The following is a 19796-nucleotide window of genomic DNA, read 5'->3' as shown; positions in this document are numbered from 1 at the left end:
ATTCTTCATCAAACCGAGTTGGTGGCTTGATTTTACGCCGATTTCTTGTTTCAATTACTTTATTATCATCATAACTTTCATTTGTTTCAGCATTCAAATCTTCATTAATTTTCTCATTATTTTCTTCTGCATTAGTCTCTTTCTTCTCTTCTATAATTTTCTCTTCCAATTTATTCGGCTGGCTATTACTTTTATCATTTTTCTCTTCTCTATTATCATCGAGACCAATACACATTACATCATCTTCAATTATATCACAATGTCTTGCTACAACTATTCTATTGTTTATTAATACTCTATATCCAACATCTGTATAGCCCATTAGTATGCCAAGCTCGGCTTTCCTGTCCCATTTACATTTTCTCTTTTCCTCTGGTGTTCTAACAAATACTTTACTTCCATATATCCTTAAATTTTCAATGCTTGGCCTTTGTTTGAAAAATATCTCATAAGGCGTCTTCCTTTCTATAGTGCCATTTGTTAATGTTCTATTCTTTAAATAAGCTGCGGCCATAACCACTTCAGGCCAAAATCTTTTATGCACTTTTGCCTCTGCCAAAAGACATCTTGACATATCCATTATTGATCTATTGAACCTCTCTGCTGTGCCATTTAATTCATGCACATATGGCGGACAAGATTTAATCATAATTCCCTTTGATCTTGCAAAGTCAAACACTCTTTTATTAATGTATTCCTTTCCATTATCACATCTCAATTCTTTAATATTTTTCCCAGTTAAATTTTGTATCTCATTAACATACTGCATTAAACAATTATATACTTTATCTTTTGACGGAATACAATAAACTTTTGCCAACTTACTATAGTCATCTATAAAACTTAAGAAATATTTTTCACCATTAAAACCTGTAGTTCTGTGTGGCCCATTTAAATCTGTGTGTACAATTTCTAATATATCCTGTGCTCGTTTTCTATTATTTTTAAATGGCAAGTTATGCATTTTATTTTCAATACATATAGCACATTTCATGTACTTACATTCAATCTCCTTTGGTAATCCTTTCAATAATTCACTTGTACACATAGTATTCAAATTGTTAAAGTTTATATGACCAAGCATCCTATGTAATTTCTCCTTCACTGTCATACTTGATTTCTTCACTAAATTAGCATGTAATGTACTTGCATTTATATAACCTTTTAATTTATACAGTCTATCTTCTTTCACTGCTATAGCTATAATAGTTCCATAGACGTTATATATTTTTGATTGTCGTCCCCTGGAAACAATTTTATGATTGTCTGTAATCTTTGAATAGCTCAATAAATTTGCTTTCATCTCTTTGACATAGAAAACATTGTTCAAAACAACTTCAGACTTTTTTCCATAGACCATAAAATAAGTTTGTATTTTTCCGACCTTTGTAGCTTCTAATATTCTTCCATCACCAACTTTTACTTTAATAGGTTGTTGTAATATTTCACATGAATGATAGTACTCATCAGTATTAATTATATGATCTGTACAACCACTATCTAATAACCAAGTTAAGTGGCCAGACTGCTCAATATTATATATTTTACTTGAAGTTGAAACATTATTATTCTCAATAGTTGCAAGGAAATTATTACCACCACTCTCATTACTGGATTTATTATTATAAGTTCTTCCTCTAATATTTCTTGAATTATAATATGATCCACGTTGATGTCCACGATTATTATTAAATCTAATAAATCCATTTCCTCTACCACTGTTAACATTTCTGTGTCGACAATCTCTTTGCATGTGGCCAGGTTTTCCACAGGTAAAACATTTAAAGTTTTTATTAGGTGATGCAGAACTACTAGTGTGAGCTTTAAACACATTTGAGTTGTCGCGTGATGGTTCATTACATTTTTCAGGTTCTTTATCCAATGATTTTAACATAATTTTACTTTTCAAATAATCTACAGTTCTGTCTTTTTCTGGTAAAACGTCTATTAGATCTCCAATATGACTGTAATTACGAGGTAAGGCCTTTAACATATAATTTAATTTTTCTTGTTCACTTACCGTCGCGCCGGCTTGTTTTAACTGATTTATTGATTTCTCAAAGTCGTCAAAAATACATTTACTTGCGAATAGTTCGATAATTTTATTGCTTCTACATTGTTGCGACATATAATCTGTAGTGCCGATGATTTCTGCAGGTACATTTCATCAAATTTTGCCAATATTTTGCATGCGGAATCTAAGTCGCATATATATTCGAGTTGCTTGTTGCTTATTGCACTATAAATGTAGTTCGTTGCCTGGATATCCATCTCTTCCCACTTAGCAACATCATCCGAATCATTTTTGATTCGTATGGCAGCTTCTTTACATTTCTTAAACTCCAAAAACTTAAGTATACGTATTTTCCAGCTACTATAATCCGATCCGTCGAATATTGGAATAACTGCGTCATTGCATTTAGTAAACGCCATTTTTGCTTATTGCATATATAGCACGTTTCCACTTTATTTGCGAAAATATCTTCTTTTCTTCTTTGTATTTGCAGGCAACCACGCTCTGCTACCATGTTAATAAAACCACTATGACGGATCACTGTTATTTAATTTGATATCTTAAACATAAACTTAAAGAACTACATTATTGTGGCTGCTCGCCGGCAGCCCGTGACAGGAAGAAGGAAGTGGAGGCGTGTTGCCACAAAAACAAATTAAATTACATATTAACAAATGTTACCCTAAACAAATATAAATGTACCCATTCAACAATTAGATACCGTAAAGATTACGTAAAAGTTCATTTTCAGATTAAAAGTCAACCTATAGTATTTTAATTTTTCCCTCTCAGTAGTAGAGGACGCCCGTGTCCAACAGTGGGATAGTATATAATAAAGGGCTGATATTATTATAGTATTCAGGTTCAAGGTAGGTATATGATGCATATTAGTGAGAGCTTTCAGAATCGGACCACTTTACTTCTTATATTATCTTACATTGTTATATTCTGTTTTATCTTACTTTTACTAATATTATAAATGCAATTGTCTGTGAAAATGTTTGTTAGAAGTAAACGCCAAAACAGTTCAACGGATTTATATGAAATTTGACACCTCTATAATAGGTCTTTACTCCCGTAATTTGCTTACTTTTTTATACGGGCACGGTAAAATAATCCCACCGCACCTGATGGTCAGTGGAGTGGGGTCTAGTAGAATATCGACTGACGAGAGATGATTAGCCCTCGACAGTCGACACAATTATGTCGGTCTGTCGGAACCGGATATAAATAGACAGGCTGATCCCGGAACACGATACACTTACGAGAGGCATAAGTGTATAGCTATGACGGGTTTTAACACCTTGTGTATAATGGTCGCTATCCGGGCGAGTATAAAATAGATCCTACCACCAGTATTTTGCGATGGAAAATAATATTATATTATATATATTTTTAATAAATGACGCTGGCGTCGTATAGGTTTACGCTGTGAATCCCTAGTAACTATCCTCTTTTGTAACGAGAAAAGCTTTTCACTCGGGCGAAGCCACGGACGAATACCTAGTAGTTCCATATATTGGTGCATTCTAACAAATAAAACTCAGTATTACCTTTAGGTATATATTAAGTAGTATCATTTTTATATTATTCCTACAAAAGCCATGGATAGTTTAAAGTATAGTACATAATATAATGAAGATAAATGGTGGAATTAATTAAGTCTGTTGCACGACAAGCAATGAAGCATTTCGGGATAAATTGGTAATATTGAGGTGTGTGTCTGCGGCGGTGGTGGCGGTGGTGGCGGTGGTGGCGGCGGTGGCGGTGGCGGCGGCGGCGGTGGTGACGGTGAAGGCGGAGCCCACGAGGTAGGTGCCGGGCGCCGCGCACACGCCCCGCAGCCGCACGCGCCGCGACTCGAACTTGTCGAGGCTGACGCTCACTCCCAACTCTTTGGAGTCTCCAGAGGCGTTGTATGAAAGAGCGCCCGCCCATCCCAGCTCGGACGACGCCTCCCTACAATTACAAACTTCATTATAATCGTTTACATTGTCGCTGGTTGACACGGCTTCAATTGGCTGTCCAAAATATGACGTTGAATCCTCAGAAGCAGCTTAATACAATAAAAGTGTCGCGTCGTTTTATTGCCATGCTGCATGTAATCGTTTACTGTCGTTTTCAATAAACGATCTCAATTGTGTTTTTCGATCGATCTCAAATGTAAACCAATCAGAACAAGGTTTTTTTAACATGCTTACAGATTTAGTTATTTATTTCACTCTCGGAATCGGATTGAAGATTGAGATTGGGATCGTTTATTGAAAACGGTTGTTGGATGTGATAGATTAAAATACTAATAAATAATTATAAATGTGCTATTTTTAGTTACGCAGTAGGTACATTATTAAACAGTTTTGTTTTCTGATAAACTTACCTATTTATCTGTTTTGACATATTTATGAACACATCAACAGGCACGCCGTAGCAATTGACTATATTCAAAGTAACTGGAATTATGCATAATTTCCTCAAATTAAAATCGTGCGTTATGTGTTTAGAGAGATCCATTCTAAAGATAACCATGTTATCTTTTTTGTTTTTCTTATTATCTTCACTTAAATCTGGTTTACTATCGTATTCATCTAGTTTGATGGATGGATTACTATTGATTGACAGGAAATCGTTGTCTCCCAATTGCGCTTTAGTGAAACATTCTAACCATAAACAGTGCTGCCCGATGGCTGTTGTCCCTTTTACTTTATCGTGCACTTTCCATCTAAGAATAAACATCGATCTTATCAGTCCTGTCCTTTTCTGCGTAAAATCTTGGATGAAGTCAACGTCTAGGTTATCGAGCCAGGAACGGCGACTCTCCATAATAAACTTGGAATAGGGCGATGTAGTGATACTTTCCGCACAGTCAGGGTGGCCATCTATCATATTAAGGCTGGAATCGTGAATTTCTCCTTGAGGCAGCTCGTTAAGGATTCTTCGTGCTTTAAGTGCAAGGTGCAGCCGCTCGCGTGACATGAGCAAGTCGTCCTTCTGCGAAGCCGCGAAAAGGCCAGTCAGGCTCCACTGGCGGCTGAGTAACGCTGCTTGCAGAACCTCCACACACATATCTTTGCTCTTTTCGCCGGAAACATTTTTAACCTCTACAGCCAGGCCAGCGCTTTCGAACATCTCGGACCCCGCCGCGGCCAGGCTGCGGCGCGGCGCTACGGACACGTCGACCACGTCCTGCAACACAATTAACGTGATAAACAAATTGGTGTGGTCGCACACGCCACAAACCGAAGATACTTACGGACACTGTGAAGCGGAACACGTGCCGCAGCAGACGGTGTGGGCGCTGAGGGCGGCCCGTGTGGTAATAGGCGAGCAGGCGCAGGTCGGGCAGCGCGGCGCGCGTGCGCAGCAGCAGGCGCGCGCGCACGGCGCCGGCGCGGGGCAGCGCGCGCGCCACGCCGCGCACGTGCCGCGCCGCCGCCGCGCGCCACGCCTCCGCCCGCGCCGCGCGCTCGTCTGCAACACGCAATACTGCATCATCGCGCGAGACTGCAATCTCATCACCAACAAAAAAGAGAATGTTCAACTACCACTAACCATACATAAATCAATGCGATAACTTTCATCTATAAACTCAAAAGGGAAAAACAACAAAACTAATTCTACGTTTACTCCAACATCCAACATCTATAAAATTTTAGTAAACATTCGCATTTATAATTTTAGTAAGTAAAAAATTAAAATATTTTTAACATAACATTAAACTGCCTTCAAAACCCACAAAAAACAAAAATCTCCAGATACCAAAATTGGTAACCAGTATGTAGGTAATGTTATTTTTTTTTTTAGTTTTTAGTGGTTTTTGAAGGCGGTATGATATTTTGGTTTAATTTTTTCAAAAGTGCATTAAAAATAGGATATACCAGCGAACGTGGTCGGGTCACGATATTTCTCATCGTATAATATTTTGAAGTTATCAGTCTCTCCTTCCGGGGTGATAATACTGATGCAATCAGGGTGTGATACGGCGATATAGAGATCTTTCATGTCTACAGGACCGACATTTGTGAATTCCACGTCTAGGGTGCGCATCTCCCCGCTTATGATATCCGAGTTGGTTTCAGAAAATGTCATCTGTAAACAATAAACGTATATCTCATAGATACCTTTGGTGAATAATTAAATGACTAATTATTAAGAAGTACGCTTGTAAAAGTTTATATTTAAGAGTAAAAGTAGTATAACCATACCTGTAAGCAAGGTGCTTCGGGGATAACTGTAATTTGCAACCGTTTGTCCACACTTTTTTCGCCGGACACTAAGTTTATTTTGCCTTGGATTGCGACTCCATTACCGCTGTTTTCATTGCCTCCTTCCCCGGGATTTATTAACCTAGAAGAGTATTTTACCACAATGAAAGTGACGCTTACGCAAAAACTGCTATTTTATTTTATTATTACTATTATTACTTGTAAGCTAATCCTTCGATATTCAACTGCCCTACGCGTAATGGGGTCAAGATGAAGGTCAATGATTTTTTGCAGTCTCCTTCTAACAAGAATGATTTGAGTGTCTGGCCAACAATAATTTTACTTTCCACAGCGACCCCAGAGCCCACAGACAGCTCGTTGCTAATTGGTTCTTCCGGGTCTTCTCCGTTTTCCACATGTGGAGTGAAACGCCATAAAAGGTCTAGGTCTTTCAAAACAAGAGGTATCTTCAAGGGATTCCATAAAGTTATCGATATTTCAACAGGCTCTAAAAATTATAAAAAAGATATTGGTTACGTTTATGACAACTTAAAATAGAATCAAACTATTTGTAGATAAAGATGATCAAGTTATAACAAAAGTACCTCCCTGCGGCACGATCGGGTGACAATCGGTGAGGTCGGTGTACAGGTCCACGGTGGGTTTGAAGATCATCGGCACGGAGCCGCGCGCCACCTGCAACAGCATCTCCTCGAGGCCGGTCCACAGCGTGCTGCGGTCGGGGTCGCGCAGGCTGAGCGCCGAGGCGGCGCGGCGGCCGGGCGCGGCCAGCGGCGCGGGGCCGCAGCACAGCACGGCCGTGGCGCGCTGCAGCACCAGCGGCAGCGGCAGCGGCGGCAGCGCGGCGGGCTCGGCGCAGTGCTGCTGCGCCAGCATGTACTCGCGCAGGAAGGCGTCCTGCTGGTGCGGCGGCTGCGGCGAGGCGGGCGCGAGCGGCGCGGCGAGCCAGGCGGCGGCGGCGCGCGTGGCTCGCAGCGCGCCCGCCAGCCGCCCCAGCGCGAACTGCACGTGGTCGCTCGCCAGCCGCCAGCCGCTCTCCGCGTACACCTGCCGGCACCACCACTTACACTACCGATACTTATGTACACATTTTTAAGAAAACTCTGAAGGTCCAATCCATACTTGATAAGCTTGTTGGTAACATCTGTAGGCGTGTTTTTTCTGTCCCGCTTTAGAGAACCTATGTCCCGCTAAGACCATATGGAATGCATATTTTCTGCACATAGCTTTTGCGCCGGGACCTGATAAGAAGCAAAGTGCAGCTTGTTCCAAAAGCATAGCACTACGAAGATCACTGTCTTCTGATGTCATTCGAATCAATTGTTTTGCGGCTTCTCCGTAAAATCCTGAGGCACTTAAACACATTACGGAGAGCAAAGTTGCTCTAACCGCATATTGCACCATCCTGAAAAATATAATACCCTACTCAAAATTCTGATTATGATCACATATTATAATTTAATAATATATAAACACAATAATTCTTTATTTTGTAATTAGTTCACAGCAAGTATACTGAAATGCTCAAGAGATATGTAGATATAGGTGAGTATTGTACACCATCGCGACTGTTTGAACGATTAACCGACGTTTTAATAAAAGATACCCATATTTTTTTTTAATCCATTGCGCAAATGGGTCAATAGCAAATATTTTTGACATACCTACAATGATTTATTTCGATTGGTTTGTTCTGGGGATAAAATCGAAGATTAAGATTAGGAGAATTTACTGAAAACGACCGTAAGTCGAATGCTCGAGTGAAAAGTTCTCCCGATATTTTTATCATAAGTTAATTAATATCTAAGTACTAGCCGTGCACCCGATGGGATTTAGCACCCCTAGGCTATTAATAATCAACAATATGTTTTTAGAGCTCATAAACTTCTTTTGTAGAACTTGTAAGTAAATTTTATGATTTACCTACCGGTGTAGGCTGTGCATTATCAGTGAGTCAGAAAATATTAAAATGTTTTGTATGTGTGTATCATTTATCTCCCCTCAAGTACCACTCACTCAACCAGCCGTGCATTTCTATGAACTATCATAGTAGAGATCACTGAAAATAATATAAATTTTGTACGAGACCTGCAAGTATTCAAGTACGTCACAATACTCTCTTCCATATACGCATGTGTTTTTCGGTTAGCTTCTCCCGCCATGAAAGCGCTAATGGCCGCCATTTCTAGAGCCCCAGCATAGCACAGCCAAGCGCTGTCTGCATAGAACTCACGCTTGGCCGAGTGATAAGCATCAAAAGCACGCTGCCATTGTCCACACAGAAACCATAAATCACCTAACCGACGCAACTGTAGTTCTGGACAATCACTGGTATACCTGCAAATGATTAATGTTATATGTATATATATTTTTTTCGGTGTCCAATAAAGCAATGTACCCCCCCTCCCCCAGGAAATTCTTGTGCGCTTGGTCTCCACACCAAATGCATGCCTAAGCATGGCAGCAAATTTGCCGCGACCCTAGGCGCACAGCTCGTGTGTATATCTCATAGTTGCTAAATTCACAGTGAGGTCTGTCTAAGGGTTCGCGAACATTTCCCTTCTCTTCCTTCCCTCTATCCCCTCCCTTCTTCCTTCCGGGCCCTAAGACCGTCTAGCTGCAGGCTACCGAGCCTCCAGTGATAGTGGTAGGGTCCACCAACTCATCATAGGGCTGTTGTGGTTGCTAAGCCGGGGGATCGTTTGTACACCGTTAGCAGGGTACCCCTGGTGAAAACCACGGCAGTTCCCCAAAAAAAAAGCAATGTAGAAACTTACACAACAGTGCTGTTTCCAGTAGTATTGCCTGGTTTTCCTGTTCCGAACCATCGCTTCGTGGCAGATAGCAAAGATCTGCTAACGCCTTTTCTATTAGCTACCTAATAACATAATCAAATTATAATACCATTAGAGTACGTGGAGTCTGGAAGGGGACGTAATTCAATAATGCACTAAGTACTTACCACTTCAGATAACTGAGATATTTGTTTCTCCAGGTAAGGCAACAAAGCTTTCGAAGCATAATCTTGTAGGAATTGTTTTATAGCATCAATATCATTCGTATTTAAGGCAGCTCCGTGCACTTCATTTGAGAAATCTATCCCTTTAGCACTTACGCTGACGCTTTCTACACTTCCAGAAAAAGAATGAGTCTGCAACAATGTATTTTTATGGGTACATGCCTACGATAATCGAATGCGCGAACTACGTATCAAATAGAAGACCTCGCGTTCCTCCGACACCCCACTTGTAACACAAGCTCAATATAATTACAGTGGACCCCCGGTAATCCGGCTAGACTGTTGTTTTGAATGATAATTTTTTAGTTTTTTTGTAAGAAGCTTATACCCAACCTTATAAGCTTCTTGTTTTTCTGTCAGTTGCATTTTGTTATACCACGTTTTATGTCACGTCCCACGGGAAAAGTATAAAAAGTATTATATGTCCGTGTCCTGGTTCTAAGCTGCCTCCATACCAATTTTCAGCCAAATCGGTTCAGCCGTTCTTGATTTATAAATAGTGTAACTAACACAACTTTCTTTTATACATAAAGATATAGATAAAAAACTGCAAATTGAAGAAAGTATTAGGGTATAAAATTGTTAAAGTTTGTTGATTTAGTACCTAAGTATTTAAGAGATTCGATACATTTTAAAATTGTATTATAAAAAAGGAAAAAAATGCAGCGCAAACAGCGAAAAATTGTGACGTTTTTGGACCTAATGCAATGTAGTGTCAATAAAAGTATCGCAAACTTTTTTTTTTGCATTTTCAATCCGGGAATTTGATGTCAAAGATGCACCTCGCTTTAGTCGTCCTGTTACAGATAAAGTGGACGCATTTTTTTAAAAAGTGAAATAACTCCAACATATCATTAGTTACGATATAGCTGAAGAACTAAGAATTAACTACAAAATAGTTTTGACTCATTTGCAAAAAACGGGGTACACAAAAACGCTCGAAAGTTGGTTGCCACAAGAGTGCCATGAAAGAAATCTAATGAACTGTGTACTCATTGGCAAATCTTTATTGAGAGGTAACAAAAGCGAACCGTTTTTGAAGAGATTGATAACTGGTGATGAAAAGTTGATCACTTACGACAAAAACGTACGAAAAAGGTCGAGGTCAAAGGTCGGTCAAGTTTCACAGAATGTGAATTATTAAGGTGATGCTGTGTGTATGGTGGGATTGAAAGGGCATTGTTCATTATGAACTTTTACCGCCGGGCAGAACCATCGATTTGGGTTTCTACTGATAACAACTAATAAGATTTAAGCAAGAAGTTGAGAGTTTGACTGGCACGTTTTAATGCATGCACTATGTAGCCCTGACCTTGCACCTTCAGATTTCCACCTGTTCTTGTCTATTCAGAATTCTTTCGGCGATGTCAGATTAACATCAAGGGAGGACTACGAAAACTACTTATCGTGTTTTTTTGATCAGAAGTCCCAAAAATTCTACAGCAACGGGATCATGGCACTTCCTTACAGATGGTAGAAAGTCATTGAACAAAAGGGCACATATATATAGGAAGGGAATAGTTAATCTAAGAAGGTTTTAGACTGTTTGAGTTGTTGGCTGGTTGTGAAAAAAGAAAATGAATGACAGAGAAAAGTCAGTTGAAATTACGGCGTATGAGGAAATAAGATAAATAAGATGTGTAACAATTAATAATAAAATTATTCAGAAGAAGTTCGCTATTTTTCAATTTCAACATCCCACATCCCACCTTTTACCGTATTTAATTTTAATATTGTAAAACAAATGCGCGATCAAAGGTATACAATGGGAAACCTCGAGTACCTGAAGTCGGTTCTCAGGTTGTAATTTTCACGATTTCCCTTTAAATTATTAATAGACTTTAAGCCCATGAAGACGTGGGCAATAGCTAGTTAAATATTTATCCATTACCTGTAAACTATTAGCATTGTCGTAAAGGTCATTCTCTGGACTTGTTAATGGATGCACGCCTTCTTGCATTGAAGTTGTTAAGGTAACGCCATCTTCACCTGACGAAGAAGAAAACATCAGTATATAGCTCAAATAATTATAAATAAAATGACAACCCTCCTAATGGGTATCAAATATATAACAAACAGCTGTATAAAAAATATTACGTAAAAGAATTACAAACCAACAATGTTAACTCCAGGTGGTTGAAATACTGCTTGTGGTTCTGAAGGTGTCCCTGGCAGATTAGCGACTGATGATGAAATATCACTCTAAAAATATAAAATCGTATTATATATAAGGCAAGATCTAAAATTATGTTATGGTTCACACACTTTAATTTAACCCTTTTTTTCATTTGTCAGTGTCCACGTGGTTTATACTGCCACCTATAATTAAGACAGGCTTATAGTACTTCGATGGCGGCGAATCATAATTTGATTATTCATCACAGGGATATAATCCATTAACTCTTAACAAACACACTTATCTGATCACAAGCCCTTTCCACTTTATTTTGAAGTATAGATATTTATATTGTCCGTACCATTTCGCCAGTATGTCGGGTAACTTTTTACTAGAACATTTTAAAAATAATTATTACTTGTTCATTATAATATAATAATGTCACTTACATTAGACTCTGACGATCTTTTGATTAACTGGCTCCATAAATCTGTGGATATATTGTTATCTGAAGTATTTTTTGAATTAATGGAGAGCATAAAACAATTGCTAGCGCCAAATGTTTGTTTTAACGTTTCAAACGCCGCCTCCGCTCTGAAAGTTAGTATTAAAATTAGGAATGTTGCAGATATTCGCATCCGCATTCACGGAACTTCGTATCGACATTAATTAGTGCGGATTTTTTGCGTATGCGGATGCTGTAATTGTATACACCACCGTGGAACATACCAGAATCAAAATAATTGGTGGCAATGATCTTTGTTGAAAATATAATGCACTATTTTAAAAATATTCCTAAAAAAATATTATAACAACATAAAACATTATGAAAATTATGGTCCATAGTTTAATCGTGCGGATTTTATGCCATGAAAATAATTGCATAAAATTAATTACATTTGATTCTGGCGTAAAACAATACTTTAATCTGAACCACATATTAACGAATATGGATTTCTAAATCGCCAGAGAGATTTCCCCGTTTTCAACTTTCGAGTTAATGTTTTCGGGCAGTTATTTTATACGCGAGACATGAAAAAGCCCAAAAAGTCATAATGAGACGAGTCTAGTGATGATGGGGGCCGGGTCAAGAAGTCGTGTGATCACTTTGGGGGAACAAAATCTTCATACTACCCATAGTCGCTCTGGCAATATGAGACATGGTATAATCCTTTTTAACCGAGTTCAAAAGATATGTTTGTTTAGCTTTAATTTTAACCCCATTGTCATATTTAAATGGATCTTTTAGCGTTAGATTTCCTATAGTAAGGGGGCGTCCATAAATTACGAGAGGTGATTTTTAAAATTTCTGTCTCTCCCTCCCACCCTGGTGAGATGTCGTGAGATTTTATTCAAACCCCACCCCCGTCCCTCAATCTCACGTGGGATTTTTCAAAATGTGGGTTTCTTATGTAAACGCGTTGGATTGTTCTTGTAAAAATAAAAAAACAATTGCTTCGTGCTTTTATTTACGACTAGTTAAGACTAGTAATCAATATTGCTGAGTGTTACAGTGTACCGTAAATTCAGATTAAATTGAGCTATTTGGTATAAAACAAATATGGTGGTTTGACAGTCAGTAGATATATAACGTCGAAGTATGAATGAAATTAGTTTCTTTCGAACGGATTAGTGACTGATCTTAATCGTATTACGATTACGCTTAAGATTAAATCTTAAGCATGTACAATCGAGATTAAATGGACCAAAATAGTATATTTTTTTTTTGTTTCAATCAGAAAAAAAATTGCTTGATATTTGCCGAGACCCCCCTCTCTCCAACGTAAGATTAAATGAAATTTGACTCGACCCCCTCCCCCCCTTAAAAATGTCACGTAATTCATGGACGCCCCCTAGGTACTATTGGAATTGGACCTTGGACTTCGAAGATGCAGTATTGAACTCTTGAAAGTCAAATATGTTTATTTTTTTACGTAGTGTCATCTTATTAACAAAACGCAAAAAGTTTAAACTTTTTAACAAAAAATAAAAACTAATTTCAAAAACAACTAGAACGAAACCAACTTTGTAAACATGTTAATTAATAAAATAATTTTAACAAAAAATTAAACCGCCTTCAAAAACCACTCAAAACCAAAAAATAATTTCACATTACAGGTATATATTGGATACCAATTTTGGAGTCGGTGCCTAATTAAAATTGCTAGTTAAGGCGATACCTCAAGGTCCATTTTCATACATTTTGTTTCACCTTTAATCTGGGTAACTAAACAAGTATTGGCAAGTAAAGAATTTAAATTCACGTCTAGTTAGTGATTAGTTCTCGCAGTTGAAAGAAAAACGTAAAAATAATTAATAATCATGGATATTTCTGCCTTTAAAATTTCGTCATATTAAATTTTAAAGGCAGAGAACACTCCCTGCCCCGAAAAAAGAGGAAAGAAAAAGTTGAAACACCATACATGTGCTTGGTATTACACCTTTCACTGTGTATGTTTGTTAGTAGTAAACGCAAAGCTACTCCTTTTAATTGATTTGAAAAAAAATTACCTCATAGATGGACTATGCAACAAATATAGCTTAACTAGCAATTTTAATTAGGCACCGACTCCAAAATTGGTATCCAATATATGCCTGTAATGTGAAATTATTTTTTGGTTTTGAGTGGTTTTTGAAGACGGTTTAATTTTTTGTTAAAATTATTTTATTTTTGCTTTTTTGTGTTAGTAAAAAATAGACTGTCTCGATGGCGTAGTTGTGTTTCGCTCACGATACAACTATCACGCTATGGAGTTACACCTCTAAGTACCCCTGAAAAGGGGAAAAGGTGTGATGCTATATATATATGTATGTAAGAAGTAGATTCAAGCAAACCTAACGCAAAAACACAACTGATATATTTCGATCATAGTACAACTATCGCGCTGTGGTGTTACATCTCTGCCTACCCCTAAAAAGGGGAAAAGGTGTAATGCTATATACATATATGTATGTATGTGGGAAGTAGAGTCAACTAAACGCGACCCAAAAATACAACAGATATGTTTCACACCCAGTACGACTAACACGCTGAAATGTTACGCCTTTGCCTACCCCTAACACGGGGAAAAGATGTTATGCTATATGCATAAGTATGTGAGACGTACACTCAACAGGAAAGCTAAATTCGCGATTTCGTTTTCTTGGACGACATAATTTTTCTAGTTTTTTTAGTTTCAATACCAAACTACCAAAGCGATGTTGAAAAAAATTTTATGGGACCTATTTAGAGAGATATTCTTTCAAATAAAAAAAGAATTTTCCAAATCGGTTCATAAATGAGCGAGTTCTGAGGTAACAAACAAAAAAAAAATTCCCGTCGAACTGATAACCTCCTCCTTTTTTTGAAGTCGGTTAAAAATTATTAAAACACGAACAATGTAATCTGCTTTGTCATTTGTGTTATGCTTATATGCATAATAAATAACTCCGAAGTCGCTATAGCGTTCTTTTTGAGCTCTATTTGAGTTTAAAGTATATAATCACCAACGGGCACCCTACATCTCTTAAAAAGGCCTAACAGCGGCGGATGTCTTAAATTTTGCACCGGCAACATTCCGAATTCAAATATTTAAGAAACGATTTTTATTCATTGTGTATAATCGATGGTATAATAAGAATACTGAAAAAAAGATCTCGATTCCGTATCCGTTACTTTTTAGGGAATCTTCAACGGACTGTTTTTTTCTTTTTACAAGAACAATCCAACGCGTTTACATAAGAAACCCACATTTTGAAAAATCCCACGTGAGATTGGGGGTTGGGGGAGGGGGTTGAATAAAATCTCACCACATCTCAACAGGGGGGGAGGGAGAGACAAAAAATAAAAAAAAACACCTCACGTAATTTATGGACGCCCCCTAAGGTATCATCTCGTAATAATAATATAAAATACGCACACCGAACAACTAGAATATATAATAAAATTTGCCCATCGTGATTTGCCTAATATTTACAATTCGTAATGTACATTATGTATATATATATAATATTTTTTATACAACATACCTGTCCATAGGTAGTACTGAGACATCGTGTAACAACAAATAAGTTTTCAAAACTGCATTATTGAACCATTTTGGCAATTTTGGTGGTGCTACATTTTGCAGTTGTGCATATTGTTGATTCAATGCATTAAATGTGTCAATAATGTTGTCTTCATGCGCAGTACCCACTATAATGCAGGAAATGAAATGTTTTGTAAACTCATGGTCTGATGGAAATTGTACTTCAAGGTATGTTTCTCTCCATGCATCAAACCAATTAGTTGTTTGTGGAATGTCAAATTTGCGCCCATCTGCAATATTATATAAAACACAAAGTAAGAGATCTTCCAAAAAAGACAAAGTATAATATTATATAAAAATTAATTATAATTTTATATATTTACCTATATCAACTTGAACAGTTTTATCATTGAAATTATACAGCGCAGCATTGTTCAATTGGCGTCTGGCTTCTGTGGGCTGTAAAGGTTTCCAATTTACCTCTCTTATTATCAGTTTCCAGTTTTTAACTGTATAGATGTTGCCACCAGAATCCCGGAATTGTCCTTAGAAAAAAAAAATTATAAACCGAAAAAATAAATATTACATTACATACCATGTCTATAGATAAGGCTTTGGTTATTTCTTTAGTCAATTCAATTAAATTTGGGTTTGTAAGTTTCTTCCATACCTTAGAGCTTAATTTAAAAAACCTATGCCTATCCTTAGGGTTTGGGTTATATCAATATAAGTATAGACTATAGAATTACTACACCGATTTCATGAACACCTCTAGTAAGCGATGACTTGCTTAAACAGATTTAATTAATTACAGATAATAGCCATTTTTAGAAATACAATCTAAGACAATTCTTTAAATATTATTTGAACAGTTGTTGCATAATATTTCACTAAATATTATACCAACAATGTAGCCTAAAGTAAAGATGGATGCTCAATTTACACATGCAATAAAGTAACAAAAATGTAACAAAGCGCCTTGTGTTCCATGGTAACTTTTGTTACTTAATACTAGGTCGTCGCCAAAGGGGGCAGGGAGGGGCAGCTGCCCCCTCCACCCCTAGAGGTTCTAAAACTCGAATGAATTCACGAATTTCATTCCTTATATTCCATACGTTCTGTTCTATGTAATTGTAAAAGCAGGAGGCACATGTGCTCTCGACTTTACCTACAATTCATACTTTACCCATTCTCCATATCAACTTGCCCCCCCCCCCCCTCCTAGGCCATCGGCTAGCGACGCTCTTGACTTAATATACATTATTTACTAAAGTGTGAAGTGTAGTTACTTTAATTATGTATTCATTTAAGTTGTTTATTTATTTTTCAGTAAATTTCTACCTTACTATCTATATGTCGCCACAGCACTGGTGAATTTCCGAAGCGATAGTGGCGCCATCTATCATTACATTGAGGAAGTATTAGAAAAGGAGGGAGGTCGACTGCTGTCAATATAAGGACCGGCCGAACGACGAGAGCTCAAGTCTTGTTGAGTCTTGTAGCAGTTTTGTACGAGTCTTGTTGAAGTCTTCAGCAGTCTTGTTTGGACGCTCGAACCGAGCACATTGTGTATTCCGCTAATGTTACTATGCAGTAAATTGTTAGTGCAGTAAACAAGTGTTTCAATAATTGAATAACTGTTTGAATAAATAAATATAGACCGGTGATACCTTACCTGTCATGTAAAAAAATAACCAAGTAAATCGTTTTCACTCTGACATATCATTTAAAAGAAAGTCGTGTTATTTACACTATTTATAACTCAAGAACGGCTGAACCAATTTCACTGAAAATTGGTGGGGAGGGAGCTTAGAACCAGGATATGGTTATAGGGTACTTTTTACTATTATATAGAGCTTAAGAGTTTGTTTGTTTGAACGCACAAATGTCAAGAACTACTGGTGCAAACTGAAAAAATCTATTAGTGTTAGATAGACCTTTGTTCATGGAAGGCTACAGGCTATATATCATCATGCTATAACCAATAGTAGCGGAGCAGTATTGAATGTTGCATAAACAAGGAAATTTGATTACTTCTCGGAGATTATATTGCGTATGCTACGTTAACGTAAAGTACTGCAACAATTATGTATGACAATATGTTATAAAACAAAGACCCTAGCCACATCTATCTGCCTGACTGAACACATGAAACTCTAAAACTATCCAACAGATTTAGATGAAATTTGGTATGGATATAATTTGAGACCTAGGGAAAAACATAGGATACTTTCTATCCCAGGAAATTATAAAGAATGACTGTCATAACGGACATCTTTATCCAAAAAACTATGTCACTTGGGCTGAAGCACAGGCAAAAGCTAGTTATTAATAAAAAAATTACGAATTTAATATTAAAATTAAACTTTTTTTCGGATTTTATTGCAGTTTATACATTTTAATTATCTCTTGATGTTTCGAAAACTTTGCAGCATTCGTGGTCACAGGGAGGGACTGAGGTGTTGGTCGTCTGCAAAGTCAGCTTACAATATCTACCTACATTTTACAATTATACAACTTCTTAAATTTATAGGGCAACTGATAAAAACTGAGCACAAGATATAGAAGAAAACAAACACATAATAACTAAATAGGTAGGTATTTATAAAATTAACAGAGAGCAAAGGAAGTCAGAAATGATGAATAGAAGAGAGCACAAACAGAGGCAAAAAATAAGAATTGTTAAGGATAATAGATTATGTTCAAAAATAAAGAAAATAAAAGGGAAGAAAGAATTTTTCTTTAGATGGGGCATTCTCATGTTTAGAAATTTTTCATGGCCTATATTATATTCTAAGAATTAAATATGTATATGTACCAAAATTAATATATTGCATAATTTAGTTTTTATTTCGCCTCTTTATCATTTCTTTGTGACCATTTCAATTGAAAACACAATCGTTTTCACTGTCTAAAGAAAAATCCTATGTAAGTGAGAAATCTGGATGGTATTAAATATTTATGAGTCCGGTTCCTGAACTCTGTTCATCCCCTATTTGCCTAGCATCAAATCTTGGAAAATCAATTCGAAATTGATTACCAGGGTTTAATTCGTTACCTTCCCAATCCAAAGCAGTGAAAGGCTGGAACAACTCGTGGAATGACAGATTATTCTTCGCAACTACATTGTCAACTTTTTGACTGCATAATACTCCAATAATAGGTGAAAATGACTTTTGTATAAACTCTTGTGCTGTTTTTCCAGATCTAGCCATTTTATATCCTTCAGAGCATCATAAAGAATTTCAAAAACACAAATTTCTCGAAAAAATATAGATTTGTTGATACAAATTGTTTGCAGAAATTAACAAAATAGTTGACTATTCGAAAATATAATTAGATTTTTCACTTTCTTGTGTGACGATGTCTGAATTCAGATTGTGACAAATGACATTTGTGATTTGACACATGACGATAACAGCATTAGTAACAGCCGGCATTTTAGAGATACGAAAATGCATTGACGTTTGAATTTATTTATAAATCGATGCGAAAATTTTTATCGTTTATATTTGAATAACGTGATTTTTAAAAAAGATATATATTGGATAAATATTAATTTTACGACTTAATGTCACAGACCTACTGACCTATAAGAGAAACTAACGTAACCCACAGTTAAGCCAAAACCAGCTACTTCACCGCTAGGTCATGTGGAAAGAGAATAAAATGCCCCTGGATGGCCGCAAGCCGTATCACAAGAGCAACTTGCTCGTCTTATTTATTAAATAATTTAAAAAAACTGTCAAGCTTATATCTTCAAGAAAATTCAAATATCTACAAAAAATATCACACTCTATATTCATTGCAATAACTTTTGCTCAGTGGCGTAACGAGGCAACCCAAGGCCCAGGTGCCGATTACTGAACCCGCCTATGACTTATGGGCCGTACAAATTGCCCCAATAGGTATCCGGGGCCGAGCGAGGGAGACCAATTCGAGGGCGTCGCAAAGTCGCTAAAACATATTAAGTACCTACCGAAACTTACTTACCTTAAATATTTCAGTTTCATTAATCTCTGGTGACTTATGTACATCAACTACGTAAGTCACCAGAGCTCTTACATTTTTCAACTCAGCAGATTTTGAAATTTTTCTCCATTTACAAGTGCTAAAGTCATGTCATACATTTTTACTACGCTAGCGCTATACTAGTGGATTTTTGAGTTGTAGTTTTACAGTTAACCGCTCGACACATTTTCAAGCTGTCTCCCATATAAGCCGGTGCACCTAGGCCCTCCATATTTTCAACACAAGAAATTAGTTCCATATTTTGTTACAACATATACCATAGTATATGTTTTCCAAATACCATACCGACCACAATTTTAACTAAACCCTAGAATAATGTCCAAAGCATACACTCAGGACATAAAAAAACTATGCATTATTATTATGTCAATGTTTCTTATTAGAT

General features: G+C 37.0%; 1 protein-coding gene across 2 annotated transcripts; it reads right to left on the bottom strand.

The window, feature by feature from the left end:
* Positions 1-3563: 3563 nt before the first annotated feature.
* Positions 3564-18787, bottom strand: LOC115451693 (trafficking protein particle complex subunit 8). 2 transcript variants are annotated; one of them, XM_037442585.1, is made up of 17 exons: positions 18438-18787; positions 15763-15924; positions 15381-15669; positions 11822-11966; positions 11371-11458; positions 11148-11245; positions 9200-9388; positions 9015-9115; positions 8326-8574; positions 7360-7642; positions 6822-7284; positions 6436-6724; positions 6217-6358; positions 5890-6100; positions 5265-5497; positions 4392-5197; positions 3564-3973 (listed from the first exon to the last, which is right to left on the bottom strand). In XM_037442585.1, exons 1-17 carry the CDS (start codon positions 18592-18594, stop codon positions 3673-3675), a joined length of 4206 nt encoding a protein of 1401 aa, XP_037298482.1. In that variant the 5' UTR covers positions 18595-18787; the 3' UTR covers positions 3564-3672. The 2 variants fall into 2 exon arrangements, with proteins under 2 accessions (XP_037298482.1, XP_037298483.1); XM_037442586.1 differs by having other exon boundaries at positions 5265-5482.
* Between the last annotated feature and the right edge of the window lie 1009 nt (positions 18788-19796).

This window comes from Manduca sexta, chromosome 25 (genome assembly GCF_014839805.1).
Source record: "Manduca sexta isolate Smith_Timp_Sample1 chromosome 25, JHU_Msex_v1.0, whole genome shotgun sequence".
Classification (NCBI taxonomy): domain Eukaryota; kingdom Metazoa; phylum Arthropoda; class Insecta; order Lepidoptera; family Sphingidae; genus Manduca; species Manduca sexta.
Note: the sequence above shows the minus strand (reverse complement) of the source record. Positions and strands in the feature narration are given on the sequence as shown.